Source organism: Cnephaeus nilssonii (assembly GCF_951640355.1).
Source record: "Cnephaeus nilssonii genome assembly, chromosome: 10".
NCBI lineage: Eukaryota > Metazoa > Chordata > Mammalia > Chiroptera > Vespertilionidae > Cnephaeus > Cnephaeus nilssonii.
This window is the reverse complement of record NC_137081.1, coordinates 1239095-1260900: the sequence shown is the minus strand read 5'-3', so window position 1 is coordinate 1260900 and position 21806 is coordinate 1239095. Positions and strand designations below refer to the sequence as shown.

At 52.0% G+C, this 21806-nt stretch overlaps 1 protein-coding gene across 1 annotated transcript; it reads left to right on the top strand.

The window, feature by feature from the left end:
* Nucleotides 1-7603: 7603 nt before the first annotated feature.
* Nucleotides 7604-21120, top strand: ZSWIM2 (zinc finger SWIM-type containing 2; the record flags this gene model as incomplete). The annotated part of the gene is made up of 9 exons (XM_079783088.1): nt 7604-7771; nt 9757-9833; nt 11848-11888; nt 12646-12856; nt 14206-14457; nt 15256-15340; nt 15751-15863; nt 18496-18649; nt 20464-21120. The coding sequence occupies 9 exons, from the start codon at nt 7604-7606 to the stop codon at nt 21118-21120; spliced, it is 1758 nt and encodes a 585-aa protein (XP_079639214.1).
* Between the last annotated feature and the right edge of the window lie 686 nt (nt 21121-21806).

Genomic DNA, 21806 nt, shown 5'->3' with positions numbered 1-21806 from the left:
CTGGCCACCTCTACTCGCTGCCAACTCAGTCAAGGGGAAATCCTGGAGCATCCAACGCCAGACACGGTTCCAAGCATTTAAAATACTGCACTGGCCTGACCGGCGCAGCTCAGTGGCTGAGTGTCCACCTATGAACCAGGAGGGCACGGTTCAGTTCCCAGTCAGGGCACAGGCCCAGGTTGTGGGTTCGATCCCCATGTGGGGCGTGCAGGAGGCAGCCGATCCATGACTCTCTCTCATCATTGATCTTTCCATCTCTCTCTCCCTCCCCCTTCCTCTCTGAAATCAATAAAATATATTTTTTTAAAAGAAACGACTGCACTGAAACCAGGAGCCAGCTTCTGCTCCCTCCGAGGCGGTTTCTCAGGGTGGTGCCTGCCTTCCCACCACCTGACGGCGGGAGCTCCTCAGGACCCGCGTCTACAGTGATCACAGGTCCCCACACCGCCGTCCCCATGACACCGCCGTCCCGATGACACGCCGTCCCGAAGACACCGCCGTCCCGAAGACACCGCCGTCCCGATGCCACCGCCGTCCCCACACCGCCGTCCCCATGACACCGCCGTCCCCACACCGCCGTCCCCATGACACCGCCGTCCCCATGACACCGCCGTCCCGATGACACCGCCGTCCCCATGACACCGCCGTCCCCATGACACCGCCGTCCCCATGACACCGCCGTCCCGATGCCGCGCTAACGGCCATGGTGCGAGGAAACCGGAGCACAGCAGCGGCCTCACTGAACAGCTGGCTCCCGGAGGCCTCCCTCTGCGTCTCCTTAGACCTTCCAACCTGGAGGCAGTGACCTGGTCTGCTGCTGTGTATCTGGTTCGGCACAAAGGTCACGCCCGCACTGAGCCTTCCTTTCAGACGCGGTCACCCCACAGGCTCAACACTCCTTCACCCCCAGGTCATCCCACAGGCTCAACACTCCTTCACCCCCAGGTCATCCCACAGGCTCAACACTCCTTCACCCCCAGGTCATCCCACAGGCTCAACTCTCCTCCACCCCCAGGTCATCCCACAGGCTCAACACTCCTTCACCCCCAGGTCATCCCACAGGCTCAACACTCCTCCACCCCCAGGTCACCCCACAGGCTCAACACTCCTTCACCCCCAGGTCATCCCACAGGCTCAACTCTCCTCCACCCCCAGGTCATCCCACAGGCTCAACACTCCTCCACCCCCAGGTCACCCCACAGGCTCAACACTCCTCCACCCCCAGGTCACCCCACAGGCTCAACACTCCTTCACCCCCAGGTCACCCCACAGGCTCAACACTCCTCCACCCCCAGGTCACCCCACAGGCTCAACACTCCTTCACCCCCAGGTCACCCCACAGCTCAACACTCCTTCACCCCAGGTCACCCCACAGCTCAACACTCCTTCACCCCCAGGTCACCCCACAGGCTCAACACTCCTTCACCCCCAGGTCATCCCACAGGCTCAACACTCCTTCACCCCCAGGTCACCCCACAGGCCAACGCTCACCCCCAGGGCCAACGCTCCCTCTCTCCCAGGCTCCCTCGGCACCAGCTGGGGTTCTTGGTCACGGTTTTGTTTTTAAATTAGTTGGTGTGGCAATCAGTAAATGTTACTTGTGGTAGAAGACAGGATTAGGCCTGGATTCAATTCCCCCTTTGTTGTTGTTATTATAAATACTGAGAAAACTGTTCACATGCTGTGGGATGCGGCCGATAGGAAGGGGAGTTTTGGTATTTGCAATGTCACTCAACTATTTGAACTTCTTTCAAGTTATATGCCCAAAAATCACATATTGATCTATTATCAAAGAGTGTATTTGAATGATCTGTCAGCTCCTTTGATCATTTAGAAAGCAAAGAATTTGGCCTGGCTGGTGTGGCTCAATGGATAGAGCGTCAGCCTGCAGACTGAAGGATCCCAGGTTCGAGTCCAGTCAAGGGCACTTGCCAGGGCTGTGGGCTTGATCCCCCGTGGGGGGCGTGCAGGAGGCAGCCGATCCATGCTGTTGTTTTCCTTGTTGTTGACTTTATTGGGGTGACACTGGTTAGCAAAATCACACAGGTTTCCGGTGCACGATCCCACAACACATCACCTGTGCACTGTGCTGTGTGCTCACCACCCCAAGTCAAGTCTCCTTCCATCACTGTTTGTCCCCCCATACCCGCCTCCACCTGCCCCCACCGCCCACCCCCTCCCCGGTTATCCCCACACTGCTGTTCATGTCCCTGAGGGTTTCTGCTCAATCCCCTCCCCCACCCGCACTCCCTCCACAGCTGTCTCTGTTTTGCTTGTTGCCCATTTTATTATTAGACTCCACATGAGGGAGATTATGTGGTGCTATTTCCTGTAAGATGAAGCTGATGGTAGATGAAGCAGGGTGGACGCACAGGCAAAGCCAATGATGCTGCGCTGGGCAGGCAGAGCCAGGGCATAGCCAGACCCATGTAACTTAGGGATTGCCCCACGTGCCCTTAGCGAGAGGCTTGTCACTTACACGGAGCAGGGCACGAGCTGGGCAGCCATTGCTCACATCCTCTCGGGCGTATGTACAGAGTAGATAACAGAAAGGGGAAACGTTACGCTTTGATCTTCTCGAACGTCCACATTTCTTTCAGAACCTGTTGAAGAAGAAAGCCGCTGACTGAAAACCCAAAGCACAGACGCAGGAAACACCTCCTAACTGCATTCCTGCGCACCCGTTTGCTTTGTCTGGTCCCTGGGTGTAGATTAGCTTCCCTCCTGCAAGCGCTGGCACTGGCTTGAACAGGTCACATAAAAGTGAGCGTCTGGGCAGGCGGTGATTACTGTAACGCACGAGATGATTACATTATTAGATCCGCATTTCCCAGCACTGTCCTGGGAAAGATCCACAGAAGCATGTTCAGGAACAAGCAATGGCTTAATGTTCACCCAGCTGTCCACAGTGCGACGCTGACACCTAGTGGAATGAAAGTTCCCAGGACGCCACGGAATGCACATTTCTACGTTTTTCCCACTGAACCTGTAGACTAAATCTCACACACACACACATACACGCGGTGCGGATGTCATAAATACATGCCAAAAGACAATATGGCATTGGGGCCAACTTAGTAAGAAATTACTTGAAAGCAGACGCTACATTGGGTCTCAAATAATAACCCCTCACCAAGTTCTATAAATTAGATTAAAAGTGGCTGTGGAAGAGATAGAGGAAGACATAAACAAGTGGGAGAATATGCTGTGTTCATGGATCAGTAGAATCAACATCATTAAAATGTCCATACTACCCAAGGCAATCTACACGTTCAATGCAATCCCTATTAAAATACTAATGGCATATTTCACAGAGCTAGAACAAATACTCCAAAAATTTATATGGAACCAAAAAAAGGCCCGAGCAGCTGCAGCAATTTTGAGGAAGAGAATCAAATTTAGAGGAATCACAACACCAGATTTCAAGTTCTACTACAAAGCCACAATCAAAACAGCCTGTACTGGCAACGTAGACCAATGGAACAGAACAGAGAACCCAGAGACCAACCCAAGCCATTACGCTCCATTAATATTTGACAAAGGAGGGAAGAGCGTACAATGGAGTCAAGACGGCCTCTTCAATAAGTGTATTGGGAAAGCTGGACAGATACATGCAAAAAGGGTACAGTTGTGACTAACTAGTTATCAATAACAGGAAAATAGCAACGGGGGGCAGACATTAAAGGCATGTTCTCTGCAAAACACTGGGGGGCGGGGACTGACAGAGGGCACAGACACGCCCCGTGGAGTTGGGGTGACAGAGGGAAGGCACTTGTCTGTCAGTCACACCTGGGAACAGGTCATTGGCCAGGATGGGCGTGGCCACCGCCAGGGCATGAAGATCGGGTACTGACTTCCCTGCACGAGGAAGGCCCTCTCTTGGCCTCTCTGGGTTCCTCTTGGCCGGCTGCCCGGGACTCCGGGCCTGCGGGCTCTCTCGCTCCTGCTTCCTGGCCTTCTCCTGCGGGGCCCACGGCCATGCAGACCCCACACACAGCGGGCTCATGGGCTGCAGCTGGCCTGACGCTGGCCGGGACCCAGCTCCGGCAGGGAAAGGAAACTCGGGTCGCTGGCGCTGTTTCAGCTCCACGGGACCCAGCTGCGCTGCTCCTGGGACGGGAAGGCCCCGGGAAACGGGACTGGGAAACCCTGGGTGGAACTCAGCGCACATAGAAGCCACTCCCTCTCCCCTGTGCGTCTCAGCAAGTTCTTTTCCTCGGGATTTTGTAGGAAGCCCACCCAGCACCCAGTGGGGAAGAGGACCCCACCTCGTCTGGTACCCCAACCCACCCACACTCCCCTCCCACCATCTATGTCACACTCGGGGAGCCCTTTCCAATGAGTCCCCTTGAATATTATAAATTACTAGAAGCCCAGTGCATGATTTAATCATGCACGTGTAAGCTGTCTGTCCACTGGTCGGCAGCTCCGAAGTCCCTGGGCCCCTAGGGCGAGGCGGGGCGGGGGCGTGGTCCTCCTGCGGCCGGAGCCCAGGCCGGGGACTTGCCTTTGCCTCCCGCCCAGGAAGGCTGGGGCCGCCGCCACGTGCTCCTGCGGCCCAACTGCCACCAGACTCCTCCCCGGGGAGTTCACTCCCGCCCCAGGTGTTCCCCGACTTCCCAAACCCATCTCAGTGGGCCAGTCCCTCCCTCCACATACTCCACCAACACCCCAGCACGCACGCCATGTTGAGACTGGCAGCTGGCTTCTTCCTTGGACGGACGCCTGTCACTCCTCCTCCCACCTCCTCGGGGCACTGGCTTCCACACAATCCCAAGGTCTAGTACTCCAGGCCCAGTCTTTCCCATCTCCATGTGGAGCAATCCTAACGTATTACTTCCTGTCTTTCCTGACCAAACGGTATTGCTAAAGGGGCTAAAACAAACCTTATAAATTTAAAGTTTATATTTGACTTGCTTCTACTACTAACCCCTTTTCTCTTCCCCAAGGCAATATGTTTCAAAATGTAATTTGGAGGGGAACATAGTGAATTCAAAGGAGAATTTAATTCCCCAATTAAATATTTGCAAAATGTTTCCCCAGTAACACATTCTTAAGAAATGAAACAAGCATGTGGGATAGTCACCTGGCTTTAAAAATGTTTTTGAAGTCTTAGCTGACAGCTCCCAAAACAAATGTCTTACAGGAGACGGGAGCTCTGTCTAGCAATCGGTGCTTTCTCTTGTTAACTTTTGGGAAAGCTGCTTTCATCGTCCCCCCAAATGGAACTTATGAGCCTATATTCCATTTACACAATGACTATGGCGTCTTAAACAAATAACCTTTCCGAAAATGCTGTTTATCACTTACACACAGTGTATCATTATCTAATTACATTAAGTAAAACACAACTGTTTTACCAGTTATTTACTATTGTTGTTCTTAATCTTTATTGTTGAAAGTATTACATATGTCCCCTTTTTTTCTCCCATTTAATATTTTTTTTAAAGCTGTCTTCAAGGTCATTCTTAAGTAACTATATATTCTATACTAGAGGCCCGGGGCACAAAAATTCATGCACTGTGGGGGAGGGGTCGTCCCTCAGCCTGGCCTGCCCCCTCTCACAGTCTGGGAGCCCTCAGGAGATATCCTACTGACGGCCTAGGCACGCTCCCTCTGCGGGAGGAGACAGGGCAGATCAGGGGAAGGCGCCGCCCCCATCACCCCTCTGCTGCTGCTGCCACTGCCAGTGGCCACGGGTACGAGGCCAGAGCCCCGGGCCTCACAGCCGCCGATCCGCTGCGGCTTTGTCCGGTAGGATGTCTGGAAGATGTCCAGAAGACGTGTGGTCTAATTAGCATATTACCCTTTTATTAGTATAGAAGATAATGTATATGGAGATAAAATACATATGGAAATATATATGTGTGTATATATACTTATATATAAGTGTGTGTGTATGTAAGTATATATGTTGTATATATGGATGGATAGCTAGATACACACACACATATATGGAGAGTGAATGGTTGTTGAATAAAGTGTCTTCGTTCTAAAACCTCATTCATCTTGTTATTTAGAAGGTGTAGGCTGTCACTAATTTATTTTGCATTTTTAAAATTATAAGTCCTTAATAAACAAACTACAGGAGTTCAGTGTACAATTCCTTTTGGCTTCAGTGTGAGTTTTTCCTAGTGATAATGTCTGACTTTACCATCCAGCACCATTAACATGATGGTGACGTTGGGGGTCTGGCCGCACGTATGTTGGCTGTTCTGAGTCAGACCTGGGATGGCGTGGTGTTTACCTGGATAGCTCAGGCGAAGGCCGCCACTTCCAGCACCTCCTTCCGTTCCGTGGCCTTCGGGCATCTCCCCCTCCTGCTGTGACTTCCTCCCAGGAGAGGATGGGACAGGTGTCCTCCATCCTGACACCACCCAGTGGCTGTTCCTGGTTTCCATTGTAGAGATCCCAGGGATCCGGCTTCTTTGCTTGGCTCATCCTCATCACCGGCTCCCCTGGAGCCAGAGACCAAGTCAGGGACGGTTTCAAGTTCTGGGACAAGGTTGGTACCAAGGTTGACAATCCTATTCCTTACACGGGGATCTGTCATCTTAGAGGCAGAGTCAACACATTCCACCCGCCTCCCTCCCCAACACCTCCTGACCCCTCAGGCAATGTAGGGACCCCCCTCCCGGCCCCACCCCACATTTCAGGATCTTGCTTCCTGGGTCAGATGCTGCGTTAGGGCCCCCGGAGGAGGAGCAGAGGCCAAAGTGGTTCCATTATAAACCCATTAGGTGGTCTGGAGCCCAGAGGGGCGGGGCCCCCAGGGCCGGAGTGGGGGTTCCTTAGGGCCCGGGCGGGCTTCTGCGGGAAGAGCCCCCGGGGCGGGTCCGGGTCCGGGGCGGGGGAACGTGGTCCAGCCGGAGGGGAGGGGCAGAACCGGGTCCACAGGCCCGTCCCCGGGAGGGTGGGGGCGTGGACGCCGCCCTCTGACCGCGGCCGCGGGCGGCTCGGTGGTGCGCTGGGCCCATTGGATCGGACCCCGCAGGCCCCTCGCGGGCTGGGGACAGGCCAGCGGCACCTGCCGACGCCGCAAGGGCCTCGGTTCCGACACCGACGACGACTCGGCATCTTCTCCGCACCCGGAGCCCAGGCCGGGCGGCGCGCCGGTCCCCACACAGCCAAGGCCCGGCCCGGGGCCCCGCGGAGACTGACAGCCTCCGGCCCGGCCCCCGACCCGCCGGCGGCCTTAGGACCCTCCCGGGACCGGGGCCGGGTCAGGGTCCGGGCGCCGGGGAAGGAGCGCGGGCGGCGGCGTCCTCACCCGCCCGCTCCGGTCCCCGCCTCCGCTCGGCGCAAGGCACGCCGGGACGCCGCGGTCCCCACGCCGTCACCAAGGCAACCGGCGCCGCGGTCCCCACCCGTCACCAAGGCAACCGGCGGCGCGGTCCCCACCCGTCACCAAGGCAACCGGCGCCGCGGTCCCCACCCGTCACCAAGGCAACCGGCGGCGCGGTCCCCACCCGTCCCCAGGACAACAAGCGCCGCGGTCCCCACCCGTCACCAAGGCAACCGGCGCCGCGGTCCCCACCCGTCCCCAGGACAACAGCGGCGCCGGGGTGGGGCCGCCGGGGCCCGCGGACGGCCGCGCCGGGCGATGCAGCGCGGAGGCTCCGCCAAGGCCGCTCCGCGGCGCAGACACCTGAGCCGCCGGCTGAGCCGCGCGCAGGACCGGGCGCTGGGCGGCAGCATCTTCCTGCTGCGGGAGAGCGGCCCCACCGGCTTCCTGCTGCGCGAGGAGGAGCCCGCCTTCCGCGACTTCCGAGTAACGGCCGCCGCCCCGCCGCCCGCCGGGCCCCCGGCTCCGCCCCGGATCCCCAGCCACACCCCGCCCCTGCCCCCCGGCCCCGCCCTGACCCCTCTAACCCCGCCCCTGCTCCCTCTGCCCCGCCCCTGCCCCGCCGGCCCCCTCTGCCCCCTCTAGCCCCGCCCCTGCCCCCTCTAACCCCGCCCCTGACCCCTCTGCCCCCTCTGCCCCGCCCCTGCCCCCTCTAACCCCGCCCCTGCCGCCCCTGCCCCGCCCCTGCCCCCTCTAACCCCGCCCCTGCCGCCCCTGCCCCGCCCCTGTCCCACCTGCCCCGCCCCTGCTCCCTCTAACCCCGCCCCTGCCCCCTCTAACCCCGCCCCTGACCCACCTGCCCCACCCCTGCCCCTCTAACCCCGCCCCTGCCCCCTCTGCCCCACCCCTGCCCCCTCTGCCCCGCCCCTGCCCCCTCTAACCCCGCCCCTGCCCCACCTGCCCCCTCTGCCCTGCCCCTGCCCCCACCTTCCCCCCTCTGCCCCACCAGCCCCTCCAGTCCCTAAGGCCATCTGGGCTCAGCCCCTAGGGGTGCGCGCTGCACAGGGACCTGTTGCTGAGACAAGGTTCCCTCTGGGGTGGGACTCCAGAAGGCAGCCCACGGGGAGAGGATGGCTCTGACCTTGGGCTGGGGAGGAGGCCTGTGGTTGGAAGACGGGGGTTGGGAGGGTTAGGGTGAGGGTGAGGGTGAGGGTGAGGGTTAGAGTGAGGGTTAGGGTTAGGGTTAGGGTGAGGGTTGGGTGAGGGTGAGGGTGAGGGTGAGGGTGAGGGTTGGGTGAGGGTTGGGTGAGGGTGAGGGTGAGGGTGAGGGTGAGGGTGAGGGTTAGAGTGAGGGTTAGGGTTAGGGTGAGGGTTGGGTGAGGGTGAGGGTGAGGGTGAGGGTGAGGGTGAGGGTTGGGTGAGGGTTGGGTGAGGGTGAGGGTGAGGGTGAGGGTGAGGGTGAGGGTGAGGGTTAGAGTGAGGGTTAGGGTTAGGGTGAGGGTTGGGTGAGGGTGAGGGTGAGGGTGAGGGTGAGGGTGAGGGTGAGGGTGAGGGTTAGGGTTGGGTTAGGGTTAGGGTTAGGGTACGGGTTAGGGTGAGGGTTAGGGTGAGGGTTAGGGTGAGGGTTAGGGTGAGGGTTAGGGTTAGGGTTAGGGTTAGGGTTAGGGTTAGGGTTAGGATTAGGGTGAGGGTTAGGGTGAGGGTTAGAGGCGTCCTTAGCCCGCACTAGCCCCGCAACTGACATGGAAAGCTGCCCTCTGCCTGCAAACCGCTATCGCGGCTAAATACCGAAACCTGTTTCCTGGACCCATTAGCCACTCTCAAGCTGATAAGACCCTAAAAAAGGATGTACATGATGGCGCCCTGGAAGGGTCCTAGTGGATAAAAGTTCCTTTTGGTTTTGCTGAAAGTCCACGATGTTTCAAATATTCGCATATCCTGCTCTCACCATCCGATACCGGCCGGCACACCCTCCCAGCGGGCGTGGCCCGGGGCGTTTGGGTGGTTTGTGCTTTGACCTGCCGAGGGCAGAGTCCGCCCATCACTGTGCTGCTTACCACTCTGCGTTCAATGTGCTCAGCCACGATGGGCGAGGTGAACAAAACTAAATTAAATTAACTCACCAAACAAAAATCCAAAATCTTAAAAAGGTCTTTAGCTTCACTGCAAGGTAGAATAGAGAGAGACTTTTAAGCTTTTAAGATTAGCCTTCTTTTCACTTGCCCTAGATTAGGCCATTTAAAAACAGTCTGTGTTGATCTTGCAGGTCGTTGACCTTGGCAAAGGCAAAGGATTATGGGAGTGAAAAATGAGACAGGTATCAAGAAGGAAGGGGTCCCTGCAGCCGAGATGCAGCCTTCCAGTCACGGAAACTGGATTGCCTCCTCAAACCTCTTTTAATCTCATGATGTGTTCGTGTTGCTTTAACTAAAAACCGCCTGGAGCTTTAAAACGTGCGCTTTTCCTTTAAGGTTTTCCTGGGAAACCCGCACACCTGTAACTGCCCCGCGTTTCAGAAGGGGGCGGAGCTCTGCAAGCACATATGCTGGTGAGTGACAGCAGTGACGCCTTCCAGAAGGAGCAGCGCGCACGGCCTCACGTGTTTCCTTCCTCGGGTGTGAGCCTGCAGGATTAGAGAAATCCGGTGTTGGGAAAACGTAAAGGCAAATGGTCACAGCTCATCAATATACACTTTAGGGTGTTTTATTTCATGCTTAAGTACGATTTAAGTTAAAAAATACTGTCACCTCTACATGTTTTGAATGTTAATATCTATACTAATAAAAGGGTAATATGCTAATTAGACCAGACATTTCCCGACGTCCTTCTGGACAAAGCCACGGTGGCGGGGGCCAAGGCAGAGGTGGTTAGTGGCGATCAGGCCAGCAGGGTGGAGCAGTCAGAGGGTGATCAGGCCTGCAGGAGAGGGCAGTTAGGGGCATCAGGCTGGCAGGCAGAGGTGGTTAGGGGTGATCAGGCAGGCAGGCAGGAAAGCAGTTAGGAGCCAGCGGTCCCGGATTGCGAGAGGGATCCTGGATTGGAGAGGGTGCACGAATTTTGTGCACCAGGCCTCTAGTTTTTAATAAAAATCAATGTTTCTCATTACATACAAATATGAAATCTATAAGACAGGAAAGGACTCCCTGTTCACTCACGTCGTTGATAACTATGTGTTTTGGTAGAGTACATGTTTTTTAATTTATTGTTTTCCTTTCCAATAAGCATTTGACTGTGTCTTTCAAGATAGAAGTAGGACTTAACTGGAGATTCTTCTATCAAATCTGAAATTTTTCCTCTAATGTCAGAATTTATTTGTAAGGGAATTCCAGAAATAAAGTAATAAAGTTGCATTTAGTTTAATTCAATTCATTTTGTTTATCTACTATACTTATATCAAAAAGTCATTCATTATATTATTATAGAAAATTTGTGATTTATATTGAGAGAAAAAAATCAACAAGATGGTAAGAAAATAGTGTGTATCTCATATTTCTAATGCCTTTGTTTATAGGTTAAAAAAACAGTGTAATATCTGTTATTCCTAATGCTTTTATTTACCAAATTTTTGTTTTGATCAGTTTTTACTGAGCATCTACTAACAAGTTATTTGCTCTAATTAGCGTAAGGATATAAAATATGGTCCTTTCAAAACTTGCTGTTTGCTTTTATTATTATCATTAAAATATCTTTTTTCCCATTTTTACTTTCTGCCAGCCTCCTCGGGGCAAGGGCATTCTTTTCTGTTACTTATGTAATGTAACTCATGTTTTACTCTATATTAACTATAAACTGGATGGAAATATAATACAAGTATTTAATATACAGAAATATACTTAATATGTATTCAGCACAAATTTAATATATATTACCCACTTTTAAAAAATAATCATATCCCATTTTATAACTTTAGTTTTTTAATATATTTTATTGATTTTTTACAGAGAGGAAGGGAGAGGGAGAGAGAGTTAGAAACATCGATGAGAGAGAAACATCGATCAGCTGCCTCCTGCACACCCCCCCTACTGGGGATGTGCCCGCAACCAAGGTACATGCCCTTGACCGGAATCGAACCTGGGACGCTTCAGTCCACAGGCCGACGCTCTATCCACTGAGCCAAACCGGTTAGGGCCATATTCCATTTTAATGTAACTGGCTTATGTAGGAAAAGTCATTTGGTAATCTCTCCAGAAAATTACTCCATTTCTGGGAGTAGGAGACGTTTGGGGAAGTTAAAGGTAGTCCTGGGAATCCCCGCTTTCCTCACTAGCCTCTCTGTGAAGGACTTGACGTCATGAAGAAATACCTGGATGCCATCCGGCAAATGTCTTTACTGTAAATGTCTTTCGTTTCCATTTATCATACTTTTTTCACATATGCTTCTTTTAAAACACAAATGTAACTGCTTTCATAACAGAAAGCTGGTGAGGGTTTTAAGTTTGTCCTATACATTCAGTAGTATGAATTCTACAATGCCATTCCTACTCTAAAATTGAAATGAAATCATTTTTGAGGTTATATCAGAAATAAATGTGTTATTTTGTTTTTCTACTTGTAAATCTTAGGATCTTGTTGAAAAAATTCAAGCTTCCAAGGAATCATGAATGTAAGTTGTATGTGCTTTTATAAAAACTATGTTGAAGTTAACAAATTATAATCATACAATTAATCCCAAACCCTTAAAATGCACTAGTTGCACGGGCTCTGTTTAGTAAGAAACGTGAGGCAATGTCCATTCTTTTCATAAATCAGTCTTTTCTTGCTGGAAGCTACCCATTGTCTTCCCGATCAGAGAAGTGTAAACACGGAGCCCGGAACGCTGGTGAACCTTGAGCCCTGGCAAGGGCCAGAGCGATGCACCGATTGTTTAGTCGAGACAATGGTGGCTCAAGCAATTTCCTGACCAAATAGTCTCAGAGTAAATCTTTACTAATAGTTACTGGCCTTTAAGATTGTCGGTCTGTTACCGGGATTGCCTGCCTGACTAAGGGCTAGATGTGTCTCCAAGACTGAATAAAAGGCTGGCAAGGCCTGGGCACCAGTGAAGTCCTTCCTCTTGCCTTGGACTCTCCGCCTGGCCCTCCAATTTCCAAATTATTATTACCTGTCACGTCTCTGTCATTTGCACGCGGCCCTTCTCCAGATCCTGAACCCTAAGCCACGCTGGACGTGGCTCGCACATTTTCTGACCATTTGACTCTGAAAAGAATACAAAAACGCGGTAAAGGTGAGTGTAATAACAACCCCAACTGTCTTTCTGACACGGGAGAGAGAATGCTGACTTTCAGCACCGGTTGTTCCGTGGGTGACGCTCCCCTGTTGCTGCTGAGTTTTAACACTGGGGTGGGGGGGGTTTTCACTAGATGCTCTGCAGTTAGGCCTGGTGGAAGGAGAGATCGATGACCTGCTCCGGGGGGTGGACCGCTTGCCCTCTCCCCCAAAACCAGCCAGTGGCCCCCATGCACACACGGAAGGCGACGGGTGCGCGAAGCAGAAGGAGATCGGCCCCGAGGACGTCTGCTCCATCTGCCAGGAGGTGCTGCTGGAGAAGAAGCTTCCCGTCACCTTCTGCAGGTGACGTCTTCCGTCCGGAACTTAGGGAGGAAGTCTCATGTCGTGTGTGCATGTGTGTGTGTGTGTGTGCGTGTGTGTGTGAGTGTGTGTGTGTGTGTATGAGTGTGAGTGTGTGTGACTGTGAGTGTGTGTGTGCGTGTGTGTGTGTGTATATGAGTGTGTGTGTGGTGCGTGTGCGTGTGTGTGCATGTGTGTGTGTGTATGAGTGTGTGCGTGTGTGTGTGTGAGACTGACTGCGAGAGGACATGCTGGGCGGCAAACAGGACCCATTTGAACGGTTGTGTGTCGTTGGCTTCTCTCGTCTCCCAGTCTGTATGCTGTGAGAGGTCCCGTTCTTCCTCTGAATGTTTCTGGGCGACATGATAAAGGGTAAAGATTGAAACCTAATCTACTCTTTTCACTTTAAGTTTGTTAAAGTGGAATATTCTTGACATTTTCCTTTAACACATGAATAAATGCCATGGTGTAGAGTAGTTACAGGGAGTTTTCCAAAAGTAAAAATTAGTTTACTTAAAATGATTTTAAAAAAATCTGTTTTTCAGAGCTCTGTTTGTAAACCTAAATAATTCAGAATTTCACACAAAGGTTTATTAAGTATCATTGTCAACTATTCTTGAAGGCAGTTGGATTTGGAAAATGTGGACAACCATTTGCTATTGAACTTTTTTTCATTCTTTTTCCCCCTCCTGATTATTTGCCAAGATGGTATCCACGGGTAGTTTTCACCACTTCCAAAACCCTGTTTCTCCAGGGACGTTTCCCGGGGTTTCCAGAAAAAGAAGGTGGCAACTGCTCTCCGCTGCTTTTTGTTTAAAAAGTGAGCAGGCCCGGCGGGGTGCTCAGTGGTGAGCATCGCCCTGGGAGCCAGGAGCTCAGGCTCGATCCCCAGGCTGCGGGCTCGATCCCCAGCGAGGGGCGAGCAGGAGGCAGCCGATCACTGGTGCTCTCTCATCATGGATGTTTCTATCTCTCTCACTCTCCCACCCTCTCTGAAATCAATTAAAAATATATATTTTTTAAAAGTAATCATTATTGTTATAATGTTCCTTTTTGTTAATACTATGTGCATTCTCCCTTTACAAATGGAAAATATTTTCATGCTGCAACATTTTTTACCACCATTTCATTGAATGGGGGGAGTTAGCTTGGAATTCTGATGGAGTGAGTTAAAGACGACAGATGAGCCGGACAAGAGAAGACAGAGTGGGCGGTGATGTAAGCAAACGAGTTACAGCTAGAAACTCGGGGTCTGTTTCTGTGGGAAATAAGGCGGCAGCGGAGAACACTGTCTCTATACGCACCTACGTAACTCGTGTGCACGGATGGTAACCCAGCTTTCCTCCCCTCAGGTTTGGTTGTGGCAATAACGTGCACATAAAATGCATGAAGATCTTGGCCAATTACCAGAATGCAGCGGCAAGCACGTCTATGTTGAAATGTCCGCTGTGCAGGGAGGACTTTGCACCGTTAAACCTGATTTTGGAGGAATTCAAAAACGCGAGCAAACTCGTGACCGTGGCGGAGAAGGAGCGCCTGGACAGGCAGCTGGGGATCCCCTGCAACAGCTGCAAGCAGTGCCCCATCGAGGGGCCGTGTTACAAGTGAGTGTCCGCGGGAGCCGGGGAGCAGAGTCCCCTCTTCACTGCGGGGCTGAGCGTGGAGGCACCTGGCCGCCGCCCTCCTCCCCGCCCAACGGAGTGTTTTCCTTGACCGATGGGCTTGTGGTGAGGGTTTCCAGACTGGGGCGTTGGGGAGCCAGGGCCTCCGAACGCCACCTGTCTCCTCCTCTTCCCTCACCCGAGGGCAGGGCTCTGCACGCCGTCTAGAGTGGGATGCTGAGTGGTCCCCGCCTTGGGGTCCTGGACGCGGCTTTGCTGATTGTCCTGGACCAATTCCCACGCTCAGAGCCCTGCTGGGGAGCCGTCTCCCCCTCGCTCCCGGCCCTTCATTCTCCTGCGCCCCCTGGGCTCTCAGAGGGGACGAGGGGACACAGAGGAGGGGGGCACGTGAGCGGGAAGGAAGGCAGGGAGGTGCTGTCCGCTTTCCCTGAAGGTGACGGGGGGGGGGGGGGGGTCACAGGAGGAACAGGAAGGCGGGCGGCCCGGGAAGGTGGACGGACAGGACAGCGCTCTGGTCCAAAAGGAAATGCATCCTCCTGGGCCCTTGACTGCAGCCCACGGAGACGCAGGCAGGCTTCTCGCTCACAGAACAGTAACTGATGAGCGGCACTGCGCAGGCTGCTGCATGTGCTGGCGCTTGTTACCGTGGCAATAGGAAGCTAACACCAGGTGGGGCATTAAGCCGGGCCTCGTCGCATCTGTGCAGGGACATTTTGACCAGAATTCTTCACCCCAAACCATCCAAGTAACGGGGTTTCCCTTGCGCGCGCGCGTGTCCAGGTGCGCCCAGTGCGAGGAGTACCACCTGTGCCAGGCCTGTTTCGACAGCTGCTGCCACCGCGCCCACGCGTTCACTTTCCGGGAGGTGAGTGTCCCCCGTCCCCCCCCCCCCCGGCCTCCGCCCCCCCAGTCGGTCCTATTGGAAACGCCATAAAGCACATCTGAGAACAAGAGGACGCGACAGCCCTCTGGGGTAAAGTGGAATGAGATTAAATAGACAGCAAAGACCTTACGTTTTGGAGAGCTCTTTCCCATAGGGATGTGCAAGGCAATCAGTACGTACATTTGTGATTTTAAAATCCAACACAATAGCCAACGTGGCCGCCTTGTACCTCAGTCGTCAGGAGCGCATCAAACCCGACCGTGCATCTTTAAAAGGATCTGACACTGCAGACCGAGTTCTCATGTTAAGTTCCTGATATGCAGCCTGTGAACTTTAATTCACAAAGTAAAAGTGTGATTTGCCAAGGAACATGTATGTTTTCTCTATTACAGAAGAGAAATCAAAGATGGAAATCACTAGAAAAAAGACCAGGTGAAACTGAAAAATACAGAGATGTTAAAAATGATGTAGAAGAACAGACACCACATCTTCAAGAAAAGCCAGGGTGAGCTTCTCCGTGGAGTTTCGTGTAGGACGTGGGGTCCTTATATGATGTCTGAGTTTGACACGTTTCAGTCAGTCCTTTATCCGATAAACCCATATCGAGTCCTCATTACAGGCCAGGGGACGTTGCGTAGCAGGTGGGAGCGAGGCCTGGGGTCAGACGGCTTAAACCCAGGCCCCGTGCAGCCAGGCCGGCTGGCTGCCTGTGGGCAGTGACACCACCTCTCCTGCCGCCGTTTCTTCCACTTTGCTCTGGGGGTGATTCTAGAGCCAGCCGCGCAGGAATTCTGCGAGTCTGAAGGGAGTTAACGCACACAGCAAGTACTGCAATCACGTCGTCTGTAATTATTATTAATTCTACCAGAGGTGGTACTAGGTCCTGGGGAAATGGTACAGTAATTAAACGATCATCTTAATAAATGTAAAATTAAAACTGGCACATCGTGTGTGCACACCCACGTTCATAGCAGCGCCATTTATACCAGTAATAGCCAGGATCTGGAAACAGCAGACGAGTGGATAAGAAAGCTGGGGTGCATCTACACCAGGGAGGACTGAGCAGCAGTAAAAAGAGGGACCTCTCACCCTGTGAGACAGCAGGGAGGGGCCTGGAGAGCATCATGCTGCGTGAAATAAGCCAGGCAGAGAAAGACCAGTATCCCACGATCCCGCTCACATGTGGCATCTAATGAACAAAATGAACTGATGAACAAAATAGATCCAGAGACACAAAACCATGGAACAGACTGATGAATCCAAGGGAAGGTGGGGAGGGTGAGAAGAGATCAGCCAAAGACCTTGTGTGCACGTATGCACGGCCCATGGACACAGACAATGGGGTGGGGGAGGCCTGGGGGAGGGTGGGTGTGGGCTAGAGGGGTCCATGGGGAAAAGGGGCACATGTAATACTTTCAACAATAAAGGTTAAGATAAGTAAATCTTAAAGTGGTTTAAAGAAGAAGAAAAGGACACCACCGGGGATTTGAGATCTGCTTTGACGTGATTGGCCCCACGGGAAGGAGGTCTCCCCCCGCCCCGCCCCTGCAGGGAGAGAGCGAGCGATGGGCTGTGATTAGAACACAGACGGCCCGTGCTCCAGTGGTCCGGCCTCCAGACCTTGTGCCATACCCCTTACCTATCACAGAAATCCAAGTTGCTGGTTTTCATTAACCTACTAGCTACATTGTAAATATATACAAAAGATCGTTTTTAAAGGGTGGGATAAAATTGAATACTTTTTAAAAAATAATTTCAGTGAATTAATCAAACAAAATGTCTATATATACCAGAGGCCCGATGCACGAACTTTGTGCGAGAGTAGGCCTTCCTTCCCCCGGCTGCCGGCACCGGCTTCCCTCAGGCACCTGGGACCCGGGCTTCCTTCCCAGCCCCAGCTTCATCCGGAAGGTCGTCCGGAAGAACGTCTGGAAGGACGTCCGGTCTAATTAGCATATTATGCTTTTATTATTATAGATATGCATAACCCAGGGGACATTCAGCCCAGGCCCTGTGGGCACTGTGGGGACCACGGCTCTTCATGCGTGTAGGTACGACATGAGCCTAGACAGAGGGCCCTGGCGAGGGGATGAGGAACTGTACGGCGAAGGGCGCGGGAGGTCTGTGGGGGAGGCCAGCGAGCACTCGAGGCAGAAGGACGCTGTAGACAGAGCGGGGCCGCACCAGCAGGGAGCCTCCAGAGCTAGAAGACACTGAGCTGATGGAAACGTGCCGGGGCCTCCTCACTGGGCTCGGGCGGCGTGGGTCAGGGCGGTGCCCGCAGCGCCGGGTGCTTCTGCAGAGCAGGAGGCATGGCTGTTCCCACGGAGACGCTGGAAGTGCGTCCCCACGGCTCTGAATGGAGGGAGGCCTGACCCTCAGCGCCGTTGGCTGTGACTCTGGGTGCCAACGGGCGTGGTCCTTCCCGGTCACAGCCACGCGGCTGGCAATGCCGAGCGGTCAGCGCCCCCGGGCAGGGCGGGCCTCGTACACACACTGTGACCTGCGGGCTGTCACAGGCGGGACCTCTAACGTGGCCAGGGAGCCCCTGCTGCCCACCAGACAGAGTCAATTAAGTTGTATTTTCCTAACAAAACAAACAAAAGCCTAAGTGTTGGCTCAGACCCGAATAATTTGTATGATTCTCATCAAAATTCTGCTCTGGTTTGCAGGTTAGTATTTTAAATTGAAATGACTAAATTTCATTCTTTTTTAAAAATATGTTTTTATTGATTTCTTTTAGAGAGAGAGGCAGGGAGAGGGAGAGAGACATAGAAGCATCCATGATGAGAGGGAATCATGGCTTGGCTGCCTCCCGCACACCACCCACTGGGGATCAAGCCCACAACCCGCGCCTGTGCCCTGACTGGGACTCGAACCCTGACCTCCTGGTTCCTAGGTCGATGCCAAACCGGCTGGGCCTGAACTTTATTCTCGGTGAAGCTGATGTGAAAGCTGGATCCTCCTTGACCGAGACACTAGACTTTGTTGAACTGTGTACCGTCTGCGACTTCTCTCTTCCGTCCAAGAAAGCGGGGTGCTGGTGGGCATTCCTGCCGTGGGGGTCGCTCCCCGGGCTGTGGCTGCTCCCCATCGGGAGTCACGGGCCAGCCCTCACGTCTCCGCTCCTCCTCCAGCCAGGCGCACACGCCGAAGCACGCGGTGCGGGCGCTGCCCCTGCTGATGGTCACGAAGAACAGCAAGCTGCTGGCCCCCGGCCTCCAGTGCCGCCTCTGCCTGCAGGCCTTCCGCCCCGGCCAGTACGCCAGGCTGCTCCCCTGCGCCCACAAGGTGGGTCCCCCCGGCCTCTCCCGCTCTCCCTGCGGCCGGCTTTCCCAAGTGAAGGGACCTCAAAAGTCTCTCCTTTCTCCCTGTGGTCGAACGATGTGCAGATGTCAAACCGAACGGTGTCTGTGGAGGAGCAGAGACCATGGAAAAGGCCGCTGTGCCCCCAGAGTGGGTTCCTCTTGGTCAGGGCTCCCTTCTGTGCGGACTGTCCAGGAAAGAGAGACTGGCCCTTTAAGTTAGATTCTTGTATCCACTGTAGTTATCTGTCAAAAGGAAAGGCTTACAGAATACTAAATTTTATATGTATATTTTGTTGGTTTCAGAGAGGAAGGGAGAAGGAGATAGAAACATCAATGATGAGAGAAAATCATGGATCGGCTGCCTCCTGCACACCCCCCCACCACACACACACACACACCTTGGGGGTCGAGCCCACAACCTGGGCTTTTGCCCAGACTGGGAATCAAACCGTGACCTCCTGGTTCCTGGGTCGATGCTCAACCCCTGAGCCACGCCTGGCCGGGTCAGGATACTAACTTTTTAATGTGTTTTTATGATTCTTTGGATGAAGTAGAGATGCCTCATTTGACAGAGTTAATTATCATTTCAGATGAACGCACTAGAATCAGAGTCTAATGCTGCTTGATCACAGAGTACTTGGTAACCAGGTTTTTCCTGAAATAAACTTGTTTTAGTTTAGTTTTCAGTTGTTTTAGTTTTCAGTTTGCGTTCAGTATGATCTCGCGTTAGTTTCGGGTGCAGCGCGGAGGTTAGACAGTCATCACCGCAGTATTCCCGGGCCGGCCTGGCACCGCCACGGTGGTTACAGCACGGGGGCTGTGTTCTCTGCGCGGGACTTTGATCCCCGGACTGTTCCGCAGCTGCCAATACAGAAACGCGCTCAGACACGGAGGACAGACTGATGGCTGCCAGAGAGGAGCGGCTGAGAAAGGGGAAGGCAGTAAGACGTACAAACTGGTGAATGAAATTGTTTCCGTAAACAGACATGTATAGCCATAGAGTCACCCTTACTTAAGATGTCTGATAGTTTTTCGTCCCAAGAATGTGATGTATTTTATATCTTACCATCATGAGACCAACAGTCAACTCTTGTTGGTTATGACTTTTTTGTTATTTAATCATTTTCATTCATTAGGAACAGTAAAATTAGTGGCTTGGATAAGCAGTCTTAAACAAAATTACAAAAATAATACCCATAGTAGGCTTTCCATTTCAATATTGAAGATGGACATAATAATATAGGTATATTATACTTTATGAAAATAAAATATACCTATAATAATACTATAAGCCATGCCACATTTATCATGGTTTTCTGTTTTGTTTTCAAGAAACGTATAACCCAGAACCAATTACATTCTTAAGAGAACCTCTTCAACATATTTTCATAAAACTTGATAAGTTATAATTACCTTTCATTTTTGCTAGTTTTAGTAGTGACTCCGTAATGAAACAGGAAAATTTGCATAGGTAATCTATATGTATAAAAGCCTAATATGCTAAGTGTCCGACCCAGAGGTCGACTGTCCGATTAATTGCTATGACGTGCACTGACCACCAGGGAGCAGATGCTCTGACCAGTAGGTTAGCTTGCTGCTGGGGTCTGGCCAATCTGGACTGGGTGAGACTGGCCCGACACGCCCTGGAGCCAACCTCCCGCAGTCCCTCCCCAGCCTCTAAAATATTTCTTCTAATTAATTTCCTTTCAATGTGCACGAATTCGTGCACCGGGCCTCCAGTATACATTATAAGCAAGATCATTATACCCCCAGTTAACTCATAACCTTTTTTTAAAGTTCCACAGGAAATGTATTGACAGCTGGTTATTCCACAAGTGCAACGCATGCCCCGTTGATGGACAAGTCATATACAACCCTTTGCTCTGGAAAGACACAGCCGTGAATGGGCGCGGCCATCACTCCGTTCCAAACTCAGAGGTCGCCCGTCTGTCGAAGCAGGAAGAACCAGGGCTCTTCATTCCTGGTACCGGGTTGGCGTTAAAACAAAACAGAGCGGGGGTTTTGCCTAGCATCCACCAACGTAATTCTGAAAAGTCGAAGACGCCTCCGCGTTGCACAGACACCCACCAGGAAATGACATTAGGCGACCTGTACGCTCTCAACGTAGACGATGCAAATTCAAGGAAATTAATCTACGAGTATAAAATCAGGCAACATTTCCCCCGGTATTTTCACGACTTACCCACGGGATCCTTTGGGAAAATGCCATCTCAAACATTTCTTCCTTCTATCACTCGCAAGAATAACGTACGTCCCCCTGGAACGGGACGCCCCCGGGTCAATGACGCCGGTCAAAGCCAGAAGCTGACCGAAGGCTCTAAACGTATCCACCACAATCTGAAGAAGATTCTCGGTACCCACGTCAGAGAGGAAAACAGGAGACCAGATACCTCCAGAAGATTCCGATCTTATTGCCAGTTGGGGTACAACTAAGCTTAGTTTGTCTACAAGGTGTGCTAATTGTTTGGGGAAACTCAGAAGAAAATGCCATCATCGATCAAGAAGGCCTATGTCTCACCCTTTACATAAAACAGAGCTGAGCTGTCGTTAACATCGGAAGGAGTTCCGTTATGAAAATATACTTTTGACTAACATCAGGATTTTCTACTATTTGGATATCGAACATGAAATGTTTTCTTTGTAGAACGTAAAGCAATACTATATAGCTTTGACAAATGGGTATAAAATTTTCTGTTGTCATTTTGCTCACTTGTCCATGAAGAACTAACTACTCATAAAAGAAAATTAGTTCCTTCTTTATAAGACTTAAAGTGTTAGGTTTCTCAATGAGTATGTTCAGGATGTTATGAATTATGAATATTTTTTGAACTTTTATATCTGATTTTATGTTGATTAAAATAATTATTATTACTTAACTGAAGGAAGGAGATTTTTCTTGTATTGGATCACTGTTTTCAAACATTCCACTCGATAGCATAGAATGGTACTCTTCCCACATACGTGTGGGATGGTGGTAGAGAAAAACTACAATGCTGTAAAATTTACTTTCCGTTAAAAGAAAGATATAATACAGACACTATTCCTATGCTAGTCAAACTTATTAAGGATAACTCTGCCATCATTGAGTTTTCTCATTACAGTAGTAAACCATACACGAA